The following is a 16365-nucleotide window of genomic DNA, read 5'->3' as shown; positions in this document are numbered from 1 at the left end:
TAATAGCGATGTACGGCTGGCGCTGTGCCCCCCGCCGGTGCCTGCTCCTAATGATAAATTAGTGCAGTTATACATTAAGTTAAAAAATTCACAGTCATTTGTTCTTATAACATTTTTCAGGGCGTGATCCGGCGAGGGGGCCAAACCATGGCAGTGGATATGGGCGGGAAGGCGGCCGCTGGGCGGATGCAGCGTAGCCATGGGGTACAAGAGCTGCTCAGCAGTCTTGACCGTCTTTCGATTTCTGTGACATTTACGGATGGGCCGAGTACAGGAGAAATGGGGAGAGGATTTACCCTGGGGATCCATTATCTAATAATACTCGAGACTAGGATGGATGGATGGATGGGGCAGGAATCCCAGATATCATGACCCTGACATTATCATGGCGCTAAGTATGACGGTGACGGCTCAGAGGAAAGCCCACACGCTCAACAAAGTACAGTCAGAAAGCTCATAGGACATAGAACTCTATTCACATTTGAACGTGTACCAGCTATACGGTGCGCCATGGCATTGGTGCTGCCGCCAAGCGGTCGGTTCGGCACCCTGTCAGTAACGGAACGCGCAGAGCAGCAGAGCAGAGCCTTGCACAGCAGCCCAAAATAGCAAAACGTCAAAATTTTGAGATCAAAATTTTTAAAAAAAGTCAGACATTTTCCATGATTTCTGTTTTGGTTCTAAACAAGTTTTGTTTTCGAAGAAAATTTCAGTATTGGTAACGTTTTGATATTGCAGGCTGCCGCGCATCGTGATGGTTCTCTTGAGTATGAGAATCATCCAGCTTCGTTCCAGACGGGGTGGCTGTTGATCACAAATGATCACTGGCGTGTGTATACAGGGTGATCGCCGATTGCTGCTCATTTACATATTTATTAATTTCTTGATTTAAAGTAAGTTTAGAGGGCAAAGAAAAAGACTGCGTAAACCGCGTAGTCAGTCTAGTAATTATAGAGCTTTTCAACTAACTGCGGAGCTGACATTTAATGGACGGCTTTTTGTCTCACCCTGTATCCGCACGCCTAATTGGGCCTAACTGGCCCACGGGCGGTTGGACACAGATCATTGGGCATAGGGTCACTTTATAACATCTGCTAGGGGTCCGCTCCATACTTTCTTCGACGGTCTCGATATGCACCTATATTCGTAAACGCATTTTAAAAATGGCCATCTTAATTATATAATAGTTTATTTAGATCCTTATGCATAAATTTAAAAAAAAAGTATTTGGTTGTGTTGCACGTTGGTTTCATTTAAAAGTCTGTAATAATTATAATAATAATACTACGCGGATATCCCAACACTTTCTCTTGTTGGGGCGCGGTGAGACACTTCTCTCTCACAGGCTGGCGGATGGGCGGCGGGGGGACGGGGCTCTTGAGTGGGCCCTCAACGGCCCGCCCCCACCCCTCCCAAACTACGGCCCTAGATGGGGCCGGGTGGGGCCAGGGCGGGGCGGGGCGGGGCCCGCTCTAAGGCAGGGAGGGAAGAGAGCACCATTGTTGAAATCCATGTCCGTTGAGCTTGGTGTTGGCGGCGGCGATTGTTGCGGCGCTGGCAGTGGCGTCACCATAGGAACGTTGGAAGCACGAGGAGGTGGGTGACGCACCCCACGGCGGGCGCCCCGCTGGACCGATGTAGGAGGCTCGGCACCAGGGAACCCACCAGGCCGCCGCCCACACTGCAAGCGGCGCAACATTAACATTTCAGAAAAACAGGGAACTTCACACTAAATGTATTTGTAGGTTTTTGTGCAAACGTTTGCACAAAAACCTACAAATACATTTCGATTCGCACGAATTTGTGCGCAAATATGTACGAATTTGTGCATACGTATGTGTTACGGACCATGTCCGGTGTCCGGTCCATCCCAAGCCCAGCCATGTATACAGGCCAATGCTAGTTGTAGTCAACATCGGCCGAAAAGCATCGGCCCATCCTAAGATGGACCGGTCCAGGTTAGGATGGACCGGGCACCGGACCTGGTCCGTAAAAACATGCACTTCTTCACACAAATTTGTGGAATGTATGCGCAACTTTGTACAAATAAAACCTACAAATCTCTTAGTGTGTGCTGGGAAAAAGCTTTACGTCAAAAAATATACTCACCCAGTAGTCAGACATCCGTTTCTATGCTTGTTGGGTATGTGTTGTTGTGGGACTGATGCAGTCGAGGGTTGGAAATGCAGGAATTCGGCCTTTTTATCGGCCCAACTAAAATGCTTTCTTCTAATTCCATCATATCCGACGAACTTTCTGATACTGAGCTCTTCTTCATATGTTGTCCCGCTTGAAAAGTGAAAAGGTAAAAATAGAAATTTTGGCAATCGCCGTAATTGTATAAGAGGGTACAATTAAACTTACCTAATGTGCCCGGAAGATATGGACATGATGTTACATGGTTGAAGTTCTGACTTTGCATGTCTTCTTGATCTGTCTCCCGGTGATAGAAATAATTGAAATTGGACACTATAACTGGGACGGGCAGTGCGATTGTCAAGACACCGGCGATCGCACATAATGAACCCACGATTTTCCCCCAAACTCCGACCGGCCTGTAAAAGAGAGACGACCAATCTGTTAAAATCACAATGTATTCAAAATGACACATAAGCTGCCTCTTATTTGATTCAGACAAACATTTAGGTTTCCAAAAAAGGGCTTGCATAGAGCCCTGACCTAAATGATTCCACAATTTCAATGTGGGAGAGGTCACAAACAAAATTGCTGCAATGGTGAAATGACATTGCAATTTAAAAACTGTAACTGAATGATTCACGCTGAATTTTGATAAGAGGAGAGAACATATGTGTCGACCATTCACAAAGATTTGTTGCCCGAATTCGTGTGTTAAAATTTAAAATTTTAAAGAGAAGACTGTCTATTTAGCTGTTGTGCGTAATAACAAGTGTGTTATTCAATAATGTACACTTGCAAGAGTTCAAAGGTTAAACTCAACGTGCTTTCTTAGTATGGTAAGTTTTGGAACTCAACAATAAGGAACCTTTGCAAGGGTTTCACTCGATAAAAAAATCGGTTCAGAATTCTGTAACTTGTTATGCAGTAATTTGCATATCACTTTTGATACAAATATCTTTAAAACGCGAGGGGGCAATAACTCTGGGAATCATGTGAACACACCGGCCCGGGAATCACCGGGAATCAATGAGAATCACGACGGAAACAAACGGAAATCAATGAGAATCAAGACGGGAATGTACGGGAATCATGGATTCCGGGAATCATGTGTACACTTGAACTCGGATTTATTGCCCTCTCGGTAAAACGTGATACAGACTTCTATAACTGATACCCAAATCTGGAACTTTGTATCTGTTATAGAAGTCTCTATCGAATTTTTACAGATAGATGCATCAAAGGTGATTTGTAATTTACTGCGTAACAAGTTACAGAATTCTGTGCTTTTTTAAGAGTGTTGGGTATATTTTCGTATGAAAGCTTCGTATATACGCTCGCAAGTGTGCATCAGTGCGTTCGACACTTGAACGACTAAACACCTAAATGAACAGTTTACGAAAAGTAATTCTGATTTTTTAAAAAAACTTCAGACTTTCTTGGTATCTTCATTCGTTTTGACTACTGATTTTCAGAGAACCAGGAACACTTAGATGGAGCAAAATAATTTTATGAGAACGAACGTAACGATTTTAAAACGGTCGAAATTTTTAAGAAAATGTTTGCTCGTTTTGTGGTCATGATCCTCTTGAAACACAAATGTATTGTTTAGAGTTGCGGCTAATCTATTAAGTCAATACCTGCGCCGTATTCAAAATAGTACTTTAGTACTCAAAAAAGCAAAATCAACACAGCTGCGTGTTCAAACAGTGCTGGCTGTACGGGCTAGGGTCAGCGATATACAAAAGTGAGTTAGCAATTCTAAAGTAACTGCAGTGAGCAGAGCATACATGGTGTTGCAGCATCAATTTGAGGACATTCCATTTTTTTTAAATTTTAATTTCACACATTGCATAATAATTTCTCAATTTTGAGAAATTTCAAATTTTCTGTTGCAGAAATTTAGTCCATAAATTTGCCAACAAATGGAAAACATTCTTAAGACACTTCAATGGAAGTACTAATATACTAAAGTCAAATTATTCTACAATAGCTAATTCGGTTATAGTTCTACGTATTGATAATGATAGCACTAATGATTGTGGTGCCTTGTTTGACGACTGACAATAGTTTGCGCTGAACCTAGTCCGTTACAAAAATGTTATTGAGCAAACAATTCCAGCTCGTAGCCGAAGTGAGAGATCTTTATCGGACGTAAATTATAATAAAATTATTTTCTGACACGTCAGAAATTCATCTTTTTCTGAAAGGCGCGTCGAGGCATTTTCACCCTGGGAAAAAAGTGAGTGGCAAAGAGCACATAAAGTGGAAGTTAAGTGGTTTTAAGCAACCAAGAGGCAAACACACTGTAAAAAAATCATGTGATACTACGGGACTGGCAACGGACATTCCGTTACGGCACGCTACAGAAAAGAGGTACGGAAGAACCGTTTGAGTTAAACCATGAACAAAATTTAGGGTACGGACGCGTCAGACGCGTTACCCTTTACCCTTGGGGTGAGGTTGGTGTCACTTTGCCTCCTCCTTGGCTCTTTACCTCGCTAAAACTGAAGTGCCACCTTAGCAAGGGGACAACCAAGAGACAGTTGCCACTTCAGTTGCACTTTGCCTCTTACTTTTTTCCCATGGTAAATGGTTATTTAATAAATATCATAGAAAATCGATCTCTCATTTCTGCTTTTTTCCATGGTGCGGCAGTGGTTAATGGTCTCTTTAGTACAAGCCTTTCCATGCCATTCCTAAGTTGACTACACCACGTGCTGCTGTTAATTTCTAAAACGCGGCGTGTAAAAAGAGCAGAGCAGAACATATTGTTTTCCTTCACAAATCCTTAGAGACCAAGGACAGCGGCACCTTTCCGTAAAATTTCGTGAAATTGAAAAGATTTAGTTAATGTTAAAGGGAACTGCCAGCAGTATACATCTACCATGTACAACCTTCAAATACTTTTAAATAACCATTTAATTATTGCAAAATAATCAAGTTTTCGAGGGCGTTTTCGATTCACCGTTCGATGCAGGCTACAAAAGTGACAACTAGAGATTATGCAGCAAAAATTGTTCAGAACTCCTTGCGTCGTAATTATTGTTGAACGGCCACAGTAGCATAAGAAGCATAACCTGTCAAGGGACTACAATACAGTAACAAAAGAAAGTCTGCATTCTGCCGCTTACCTACGAAGAGACAAAACAATATCTAAGTAACCGCGATAGCTGGGCCAAGAAAAAAACATTACTATCATCATCAAAAACATACTACTTCTTATGTGATGGACAAGGCTTGAGTAATCTGAGTGCCTGAAAACTAAATACAATTATGTTAGTATTCTACGGCAGATCTGCCTTAAATAAACATTTATTGAAAAATAGAAAAAAAAAACTGGGTGTGCCAAGATGTTGGAGGCAAGGCTCGAACTTTCGGGGGTTCCGTCTGACTGGCAGCGCCTGCCGTCAGTCGGGGACCGACTGGCCAGCGAGCGAGCGGGTTGACATGGTGGGGGGACGTTGGTTGGGTTGCCTACATTCGAGGCTGAAGTGGCACTGCGCTACTCTATGCCACGCCATGAGGCGGCAGTCACAGGCGACTGAACGGCAGTCGCCCCGACTGAATGGCAGTCGCGCCCGACTGGACCACTTAGGAGCCCAGCAGTCGCAGCACCGACTGCTCGGATCAGTCGCATTCAGTCAGTCGGTCCCCTCGAAAGTTCGAGCTTTGGTTGGAGGGGGAGGGGCTCTTAATACAAAAAATATCTAATTCAGTAATAAAGGGTGTGGTCGACCACTCAGATTTTTGGTGTACATGGAATACCTGGAATATTTTTGAAATATATGAATTTTTTCTGGAATATTTGGAATACTTTTGGAATATCTGGAATATCTGGAATATTTTTCAATGAGTGCATGGAATATCTAAGTGGTCCACCCCTCAGTAATATGTTTCTACGTTCCTTATGACATTTTTTTGCATGGCTGTATATCTGTAATCCAATAATATTAGAAGCCTTCCATATTTCCCTGATGTGTTTAGCATTTAAATCTAAGTATGGCTTATCTAATCCACCCCTAAGAAACTGATTTCTCGCAAATGCCGTCTACTGAACTACAAAACGTCACAGAAGGGCAATTCAAACTTTCATCTTCATGACAAGGTCAGGATAAGGTTAAAAATTTGGTTAAAGAAACTGTAGTTTTTGCGCCCATATAACCTGTTAGGCCCTTCCTGGGGGCCCTTCCTGACTGTTAGGCGGACGTCAAATCCGAGTCGCAGGAGATGTGGGAAAAGTTCGAGTCATACACTCAAATGTTTGGACGAGTCAATAAGAAAAACTCTTTCAGGTCTTGTCATAAATTTTTGGAGCTGAGTCTTAAGTTTCGGCCAAACGACAAAACTAATTAGATGAACAGCAAAAATTAAAAATAAAATTTAAACATTTTTGCTGTCTAGCCTCAACATTTGTTATCCGTGCACGACCGGGAAGGTTCAAAGAAGCAAAACACGACTGTTCCCAAACCAGCCAGAGCAAGTAGACACGCCACGGCATACTCGAGTGCCTGGGCTGACCACGGCTTGACCGTCTCATCCCAACAAATAACGATGGTCATCACTTTTCAAATACTGTGAGGTCACATTCAATAAAACGTTAATTGTGTCACGTTCCTAGAATGTTGAGTTTTTAGAGTATTCACGATCGGGAACGAGAGTCGAAAGTTTTCGGATTTATACAATCGCTCAAATGAATGTTTCGGTAGGGCCACCCAGCTGCGCCCAGGCTGTACTCGGTTCACCCCGCTGCGCTAGGACTACACTCTCGGATTTGTTTCTAAAGGGGAGTTCTACACCACCCAATAAAAACCCTGTTAACACGTTGAGTGCGGTGGGGGTAGGCAATCCCATGTTATTGTGACCCACGGTGTGGGTCACGCCGCACTGAACGTGTTAAGGCTTTGAAATGAAATTGTTTGTGGCACGGGACAACACCTACAAGGGACGAGCCTTTTGCTTAAAAATTTCGGCACGGCTCAGATTTAGTTCCTATTATTCAACATAGAAGCATGACCATTATGGTGACGCGGCACTGAGCAAGTTAAGCTGAAAATTTGAAAAGGGAGCGGAAAATATAGAAATTGCTGTATCGCCTGTATGCTTGCCTGCCAAGTTAAACCAGTTTTATGAACGACCGTATGCCGCCAAACCAACCTAACTAGTAAATTTACGCACAATTCTACGTATGTGCATACAAAAGTGAGATTAGATATTTATCAGTAGCCACAAAGAAGAGACAGCTTAGGAAATGCATTAGCAGCGGAAAACATTGGACAAAGTGATGCAACATCTAGACACGGGTTACAATGTATGTACAGCCCATCCATTCAACAGAAGCCACTGGCTGCAACCTAAACATAGTAAGCGCAAACGTTGGAGCAGATTTAAACAGGTCGTTAAAAGGGAAACAGATGCGCGTTTTTCTCCCGGAGGCCGATCGACAGTGGCCGGGCCGGGCACATGCCAGAGGCAAAAAGTCGGGAGGAAAGGTTCAACCTCACCTCTCACCTGCAGCTGACCTGTAACACAGCCGGCCCAGCAGCTGTCGATCTGCTTGCGGGCGCCAAACGCTCATCTCTGAACGAAAGACTGCTGAGCTTATTTTAACACAGGCGTGGAAATGAAAATGCTTGGTTCAAACTCAACGCAGCCATGTGAAGTGCATTTCATTTAATATTTCCATAGGGTGAAAAAGATTACTGGAATTTATTAAGTTTTAACTGTACAAAGAGATGCCCCTGAGTAATCTAACGCTCAACGCTGGATATTCATTACCTCTTTTGTAAGGTGTTGCGAATAGATTAGTATCTTATTCCTGCTGGGGGCAGTGAATACTAGCCAGGACCTTCGGTCCTAATGCCGAGCTTGCGATACGATTGACGTTCCAAAAGTGACAAATATTACCGTACCACCCATAATATATATCATAGATAATCGCTGTAGCTGTAGCTAGGATAACATTGTATGTAGGTTAAATTTTGTCTTGGAGCGTGACCGAGTCTGGACCCATTCTGGTTTACCATGGACTTCGCATGCTCAGCAATGATTTAAGTTCATAATGTGTTTTCCTTTCTTTGGAGTGTTGAACACGGATGAAGGCATAGAAATGTGTTTTTGCATATACAAAAGCGAAAGATTTTAATCGTAAGGATGCGTTTTGATCGACTTTGAAAGCTTTGGAAACGTTTAACAGAAATACAGATAGAAATTAAAGTCATGAAGCACAATGTTTTACAAGTATTGTGCTATTTAGTCAGCGTACGGCACGTAATACATAAAGCCCCTTCTTAAAACGCATCCTTATGAACAGCGTTGAGCGCTGGCCCTGCGTCCTGATCGGCCGGCCCCATGCACAGATCACACAAAACAGATTGCAAGACAGATTAGGCGGACAGAAAGGCACCATCGAGAAACATTTCCAGCAGACCGACACGTGTTTTAATATCTTCGTAACCCGTCTTAACATCAAGGAAATCGCAACGAAATGATGACTCAAAGATGAGGCGGTTTATTTTGGCCAGCTTTACCCAACCACTTGGGATAGACCGGCGGTGTGATAGACTCTCCACATTACATGCGGCACACTAAGTTTCACCAGAAGAGAGTTTGTCTTTGCTCGTCAAACATAGGATTCTTCATCACCTAATTATAAATAACGTTTTATGACAGAATGCACGAGACTTTAAAGGTCTCACACCGCTGGGCTACATTAAAAGTGAAAGAATCGTACAGTTGGATTGCAGATGGAGAGTTTATGGGTCCAGGACACATGTAAAAAACATTGTTGTCAGAAACACGCATTTTATGTAGGGGTTTATTTGCTAAATAATCGTGAGATTAGAGACTAAAGAAGATGTAAAGAAGTGACACGCCGGTGAGAAAACAGGCGGGGGTGAGTAATTTCACATGACAATGCCCCTTCTTTTCTTGTTACCTCCCATGTTTCGTTAAACAAAACGTCATGAAGTTTCGCATTCCAGCATGCTCTCTGTTAGGTTTGTCACTTATTTTCATCTTCTTGCTATTTTTCGGTCGCAGAATTCAGCGAAATACCATATTGAATGGTGCCAGGGAGGTAAGGATAGATCAGTCGATAGAGATAACAAGATCAGATGCGACGAGAAAAGCAATGAAAATGGATTAGAGAGTAGCGTACATTCATTGGGCTGAATTGGTGAATCTCTGCTGCAATGACGTGATCTCGGTTATTTACTTTTCACACCCTTTTAGGTCAGGATACTAAGCCTTTGCGGTTATTGCACGCTACACTCTACAATTCAAGCAACACCAAACATGCAGAAAATCTAAATTTCATGCAAAACAGTGCTATAGAACATAAACGCGCTACTGCAGCTCCCTGCCAAGTTCTCATCCCCTTTTAGCAAAATTTAGGCCAGTGTATGAAAAGAACAAGAAAATTCTTTGTTCCACTCCATGGAGATCTTGAAAAACAAAATACGTACAGCGGTTTTTTTTTTACAATTACTCAACCCACTCTGATTGGTTGGCTGGAAGCCTCAAGAAATCTAAGGTGGGGACAGTGGAAAAAATGGCAACCACTGGAAAATGCGATTTTCAGCAGTATTTCAAATGTTAAAGCTATTTATTTAAGGTTATTGAATTGATTACTCAAAAATGACAAGCAAATGTAGGGGTCAGTTCCAAAAAGAACAATTAATTGAAAGAGTATTTATTGTAATATGGGCACACTAGTCCCTAACTGTGGTGGTCACATTTGATAGAGATTGTCAGCAGTTGATCTACCGAATAATTTTTTGTTTCATTTCATTGGTAGGGTAGTGCTTTATTTGCATTTTCAGAGTGGGAGATTCATAGGGATGGGGAAAAACAGTAAACTATTTTGTGGCTCATCCGACCTTAACGTGCTAGAAGATAGTTATAAAGTTTTAATAGCCCATTTAGTTACCGTGAGCATAATGCGACAATCTCAGACTTTCTCTTATCATTAGCTTAGCTGGACTGTCCGAATACCGCGTACGCCAACTGTCCCGTGTGTTTGCTACGACAAAGCAGTGTTGCGGGGTTGCCTACTCGCTTGGCCCGTAAGGCACTATCGCCCCAGAGGAAGGCATACACGCAACACCGCGGTGTCGTACACTGATTAGTAAAGTCAAATTTACACTAATATATAAAGTGTCGAACTCTTAAGTGCGCACAGCTCACAGTTTATCACATTAATAATGCAGCACTCTTAGCTCGTTACAGAGAGCAGGCTTCATATCATGAAGAACTTGATTTGTAACGTACTAACGATCTTGAACCACCATATAAGAAACGGATTTTCTTCGTATTACAAACAGCACCGGGTTATGAGCAGACACGTTGTCTTTTGTCTTCGTATAACCAAGCCGACCTCTGCGTAATACCAAGGTTTAGTTTGTAATAGGAAGGTGCAGAACCCTTTGTACGTTACAAGACCACTTCTTCGTCAGAAACTTACAGTTAGCCCTGACCTGACACACGGCACAGCGAGGACTATAATAAAAGATAACCATTTGGCAATCCAGTAATGACCCGTTCCCGTTTACCGAGGAATCTCGGCTGTAAAAATTGTCAATATATGACAATATATTATTTCCTGACAGATTTTAACTGACATCAAATGTCACCTTTACTCTAAATGAGATAGGACAATTTTGTACGTAGATATACGTTAGATGTTCCACTGTGCACATTGTAATAAGACGCAAATTTAGATCTAGCTTATAGAAAAACAACATTTGTACCTGGTCTATCTAGAACGTCTACCTCCTTATGGACAAATTTGTATCTACTGAAGATGTGCACGAAGATACATTTAACCCACGTGCAAAAAAAGTCCCTCCCTATTTCGAGTGTTCACCCATGTGTTTCTGTCTTTGATTATTCTGTTAATTTAAACGTGTACATCATTTTATACTATGACTAAAGTGTACACGGCATGTATACTTTAATTAATGTGTAAACACATGTGTATAAGTTGCATGTACGCCTTTAGAAATGCGTACATGGGTATGTACATGGGGATGTATACATATATAAAAGCGTAGATGGACATAGACATTAATTGAAGTATACATGCCATGAACACTTTATTTAAAATAAACAGTGTACGCAATTGAATCGACAGGGTAATAGCACGTTCGTTGTACCTTTGCTAATTATCTAATTTGTGTACCTTTTCTGGATCAAGAAAAGGGCAGTTTCGCGAAGATAGCAAGCGACAGTGAGGGGAAGAAATGTCTGACACACAAAGAAAATTTACACTTAATGCTGATTAAAATGTTGTTTGATATTCTGGTTTCTAAAATGTTTGCAAATACTAAAGTTAAGACATTTTACTTTCTTTCAACTGATTTATATTGATCTTGTTTAATGCTTTCTCCGGTTTATGGTTTACCCGGTTTAAATTGCACGGTAAATGTTACTCTGCACAGGTTCTTTCGGGTATATTGTAAAGATGCGGAACTCATGAGCAGTGAAAGTAGCATCAGTCAAAATTTGAACATAAACAGGGGTATGCAATATGCCGATATACAACATAATTAGCCAAGTAAGCATGCTAAACACGAACACCAACAAAAAAGTATCACATACAATCGGCCACTCTATACCCAAACCAGTTAAGGAAAGGAAGGTTTTGAAAATCAGAGAGAAAAGCGACAAAGGAAGAAGAAAGGATCCAAAGTGTTCGGGTGTAGAAAAAACCAGATACTTAAAATGTACAATGAAAAAATAATTCAAAAATACGCAAATTAAAAGAATAAAAGGACTCATTAGTTGTACCATGAGAGTATAAAAAGTCCTCTTGCTGTTATAAACATATCGATACTATCCTTTTAAAAGATTGACAATTATTGTTTCCTATTTGTTGTTTTTCAACCTCGCGACTAGCATAAACATAGAAGTGTTTCTCCATTTTGAACCAGCAATATGGACGTAACCTTCCAGAAAAAGGAAGACTTCTGGTCTGGCCTCGCCACTCATTGTTATATTTTGTATTGCACTAACACAAGAGGACGCGTTGGCTTTTCAAAACTACACTGGTAAAATAATTATACATCTCCGCACAATTTAAAAGGGAACACACTATTATTCCTTTGGAAGGGCTTTAAAAGTCTCAAAGGTCCTACATGTTTGCACCTTTAACTTTGCAAATACCCTTGAGGGTGCCTTCACAATAAACGTTCCTCGTGGTGACGCGATGTAAAGTTCGGCAACAAATGCCGTTTTGCCCGTTGATTGGCCGGACCGAGAACCTTGGGCCAAAAGAGGCCTCCATGGTTAGTCAAGTCAAGTTCCGCACATCCACACTTAAGCGCCCTGGGCCTGGGCCGGTCGTCATTTTCACGGCACTGCTTGGTGGGTTGGCCTACCAAGCGCAAAGCAGGCGCTGATTTAAGCATTGCTTCGTGAGACGTTTATCGTGCGAACATCCCCTGGGAGGTTCCATATTCAAATTGACATCTTTCGAACCTAGTAGGAGTACCCAACTCAAATTGACGTAAAGACTATAAGTTCAAACGCAAAAGTAGCGAGAAAAGTTATGTCGCTCCCCTGAGAGCAAGATGGCTGACTCTGACAAATACAGTGAGGTCATGAGAGCAAGATGAAATTGAGCTTTCCTGACAGCCTAGACGGTGCGACGTTCTACCTTTGTTTTAGCAGTATGACCTTGGTGCTCTACGGTCAGAGCGAGTCAGCAACCTTACAGCACGTGTGCATATAGTAGTCTAGTTCCAGAAGTCAGCGGGGAAAGAAGCCCCCTGGTATCATCTGGAAGGACTTTGTAAACTTTCTAGGTGGATTAACATGGTCTTCAGCATTAGCCAAGGGATCGCGGGGAGCAGCTCATCACGAGGGTCTTTGTTACTTCGCTGAGTTCAATGCAGTTGCCATGAAGGTGTTATTTGTGTTGCCACTGTGCCACAGATTCTTTGAATTACCTTAGTTTATAGTAAAGGGCATGCAAACTAGGGCCCATATTGCATCGAGGATTCAAAGGTGGGAATTACTAAAATGTCATAATTGGCACCCGCTACTGCCATCTAAAAAATACATCTACAATATACTGATGAAATTCCAACCCAAACAAAGAATTTTCTCTGAACGTAATGACGGTGAGTGAAAAATAAAAATAACTGTAATACATAAAAAAATGTTCTCTTAAAGTGGTTAGATAAATTAACGCTCACTATTCAATAATATTAGTTACATGGTAATGCACACTACATGTGATATAATAGCTTACGTTAGTTTTGTTAGTTAATAAAAACTAAAAACATGGCTGTTAAAATAAAAGAGTAACGTGGAGTATGATACGGATGATATAAACGGTAAGCTTGTAAGTAAAATAACCTAATGTTAGTAACTGCACTTGCTGATGGCATGAAAGAAAGAGTGGTTTAGATAGAGAAACAATCATACGTCATATCTCCATAGCCCACGGTTGTCATGGTGACTACGGCCCACCAAAACGCGTCGGGGATGGATTTGAAGAAAGAGTTCTCGGAGCCAGCCTCCGCGAAGTATACGGCACTCGAAAACAGCACCACACCTGTCGAAATACAGCAACATATTGTGTCGGGCACAAAAAGATGGGCAAGCAGGACGTTGGAAGGTCTGTGTGTATGTGGGAATGATTGTGTGTGTTTAGGTCCATGTCGTGTAAAGGTGGGAGCGAGAAACAGAGGGAGGGAGGCGGAAGACAGAGAGAAGGTGGACAGACGCCGGGAACCGCTAAGGGGGAGAGGTTTTACCTCATGTCGCCATATCCCACTGTAGTCATGGTAACGACGGCCCACCAGAAGGCGTCCGGGATGGACTTGAAGAATGACATCTCCGAGCCGGCCTCGGCGAAGTACACGGCACTTGAGAATAGGATGACACCTGAAACAGGCAGCTGAATGGGCGTGGGGCAGGGAGGGGTACGCGAGGTTCCGGTAGGGGGTGGAGTAAGGCGGGACTGTGAAGGAGGAATCAGACCTCGAAGGCCCTCGGGGGCTGAAGAGGCTCGCGGGAGCCTGCAAACTACATCTACACGGTGAAAGCAAACTAAGGAGAGCGAACTCATTTTTTTTTTAAGTTGAAGAGGTTGTGCTTAGTTTGATGTTTTGAGAGTTTTAACCCTGAACATGTATTGCTTTTATCAAAAATTCGCTCTCCTTATTTTTCTTACACTTGTTACCGTCTACAAAAAGTGATCGTTAATTGGAAATTTTAATTTTATAGGCTACTTATTTGAGAAGAAGGTCAACGGCGGTTTTAGTTACTTTTTAACGATGTTAGATAAAACAGTACTTAACATTTTCTACTCGATCTTTATATTTTTTATCACATAAAAATGAATTATCTTTGCCGATTGACCATATTGATATTGATCACGTTGACGGTAGTGCATATAGTTCCACGTATTATCGTGTCACGGACACAATGGTGTGGCAATCTGTACTGTCAACGTGATTGGAATTGAGTAGCGGGTGATTGTGCGTGTTTGTGAAATAGTTGTAGGTGTACGTACCAGTCGTTGCTACAATAAGAGACGATGGGAATGCTTTAACACAAAACTGACATGCACATTTTCCTCTCACACTCCATATCCAGCCACTTTAGTACTTTAGTGTCTTCACGCAGGTGTTTCTTCGATTAAGATTGGTTATCTGCACAATTAATTGAATGAATTCCAAAATCAAGTTACTAAAGTAGCTGTGTACTTTTTATGATCGACCAACCAATTAACGAATAGCTGACACAACCGAGACCACGCCAACTTTTATTCCCCGTTCCCTGAGACGCAGGACCCATCTCCTGCCTTCACCCACGTCGCACAACCCGTCACACATTGAGCCTAGTTTTACGATAGCTAATCAAAAATTTGTGACAATTATTTTTGTGATTAAAATGCTAGAGAGCATCATAACTTTTAATCGCAAAATTGATAAAATCAAAGGAAGAACATCTTTGCGAAAATAATAAAACTTTGCTTCACAAATTTTGGCAATAATAAGACATTTATTTTAATCGCAAGTTTTTGCGTTGAAAAGTTACAGAATTATTTTTGCAATGAATTTCTCCCCTTACCTTATAAAGTTATCATGCCTGTTCTAGCATAGGATTCACAAAATATTAATCATCGCAAAATAATCAGTAAACATATCGTAAAAGGGACTTCAGTGCAGCTTTCGCCGAGGATCCAATCTCTCAAGAGGCTATCGATTACGTCCGAGGCAACACGTGTGTGCCTGGCCTGAATAGTTACAAGCAACAGACTCGCGTGTCACAAAATTGACTTGAAATCGTATCCCAGACTTTATTCCTCCTGTTAGCGGCTGTTTTATTGCGCAGGGCGCCCGCCTACCGCCCTGGCGCGCCAGTCGTAACACTGGAGCCCCTGCGGGCAGCTGGGTAGGCAACGCGCGCACTCACAGGCCCGGCGGGTTGGCCTATCCCGACCTTCGCAGGCGCTTCCGCCTCGTTAAAGTTGTATATGTTGCGACTTGATCACAGTCGACACACTATCGGACCTCAGCAACCAGAGTCGCGCGCCGCACAAGTAGCGCACAGCATCTCGCGCGGAGGTGTGGGCTTAAATTGTACTCAACGTCTCACTTCAAATTAACAGTTTAAAACTCCTATTTCGTGTCGCTCATACTACAACCTACAATAAAAATTTAACAGTTTGAAATTGTGGTTTTAATATACGGTTTCACACTGTAGTTTTCATTTACAGGGATTGTCATAACCCAACTTCGGCTTCTCTTTTTCCGTTGATGATACCTGCCTAACAATACTGTAGGCTCCCCGTCCCCCCCGTCCCAGCACAAACAATAATAGGCCACCGACGCCGGCCGCTCTAACCGCGCCTTATCCCCTCCTCAACGCCACTTGTACGCCGAATTACAAAATTGCAAAACAAGCAACCATAAACAATTCCAGCTAATTATGAGAGAAAATTAGAAAACAGACCTATTCTTAAATTTGTATCATCTGCTTTCAAAATCTATTCTTGATTAAGATTTTTTTACGGATTCATAATCAATACGTCTGCCTTTACAACAACTTTAACCCCCCCCCCCAGTCAATCCGAAAAACGTAACGAGGAAAGGCTGAAGGAGGGACAGTACTGCACTCTTGGTGCTGGTGCTTGAACCCGGCAGTGTGGTTCATATCGAGTGCCTTTGGCACGCGCTCTGCCCGCCGCGCCGGTCAGCCCCCTCCCACTGCCCC

General features: G+C 42.3%; 1 protein-coding gene across 1 annotated transcript in view; it reads right to left on the bottom strand.

The window, feature by feature from the left end:
• Positions 1–6: 6 nt before the first annotated feature.
• Positions 7–16365, bottom strand: part of LOC113206950 (potassium voltage-gated channel protein Shaker) — a 36508-nt gene continuing 20149 nt past the window's right edge. The window contains exons 4-8 of the mRNA XM_052266698.1: positions 13899–14028; positions 13567–13696; positions 2365–2555; positions 2110–2289; positions 7–1681 (exon numbers count right to left, since the gene is read on the bottom strand). Of these exons, the coding sequence (XP_052122658.1) occupies positions 1567–1681; positions 2110–2289; positions 2365–2555; positions 13567–13696; positions 13899–14028 (746 nt within the window). The 3' untranslated portion in view covers positions 7–1566. The remainder of the gene's footprint in view (positions 1682–2109; positions 2290–2364; positions 2556–13566; positions 13697–13898; positions 14029–16365) is intronic.

This window comes from Frankliniella occidentalis, unplaced genomic scaffold (genome assembly GCF_000697945.3).
Source record: "Frankliniella occidentalis isolate FOCC.00 unplaced genomic scaffold, Focc_3.1 Scaffold3, whole genome shotgun sequence".
In the NCBI taxonomy this organism is placed as follows: domain Eukaryota; kingdom Metazoa; phylum Arthropoda; class Insecta; order Thysanoptera; family Thripidae; genus Frankliniella; species Frankliniella occidentalis.
Note: the sequence above shows the minus strand (reverse complement) of the source record. Positions and strands in the feature narration are given on the sequence as shown.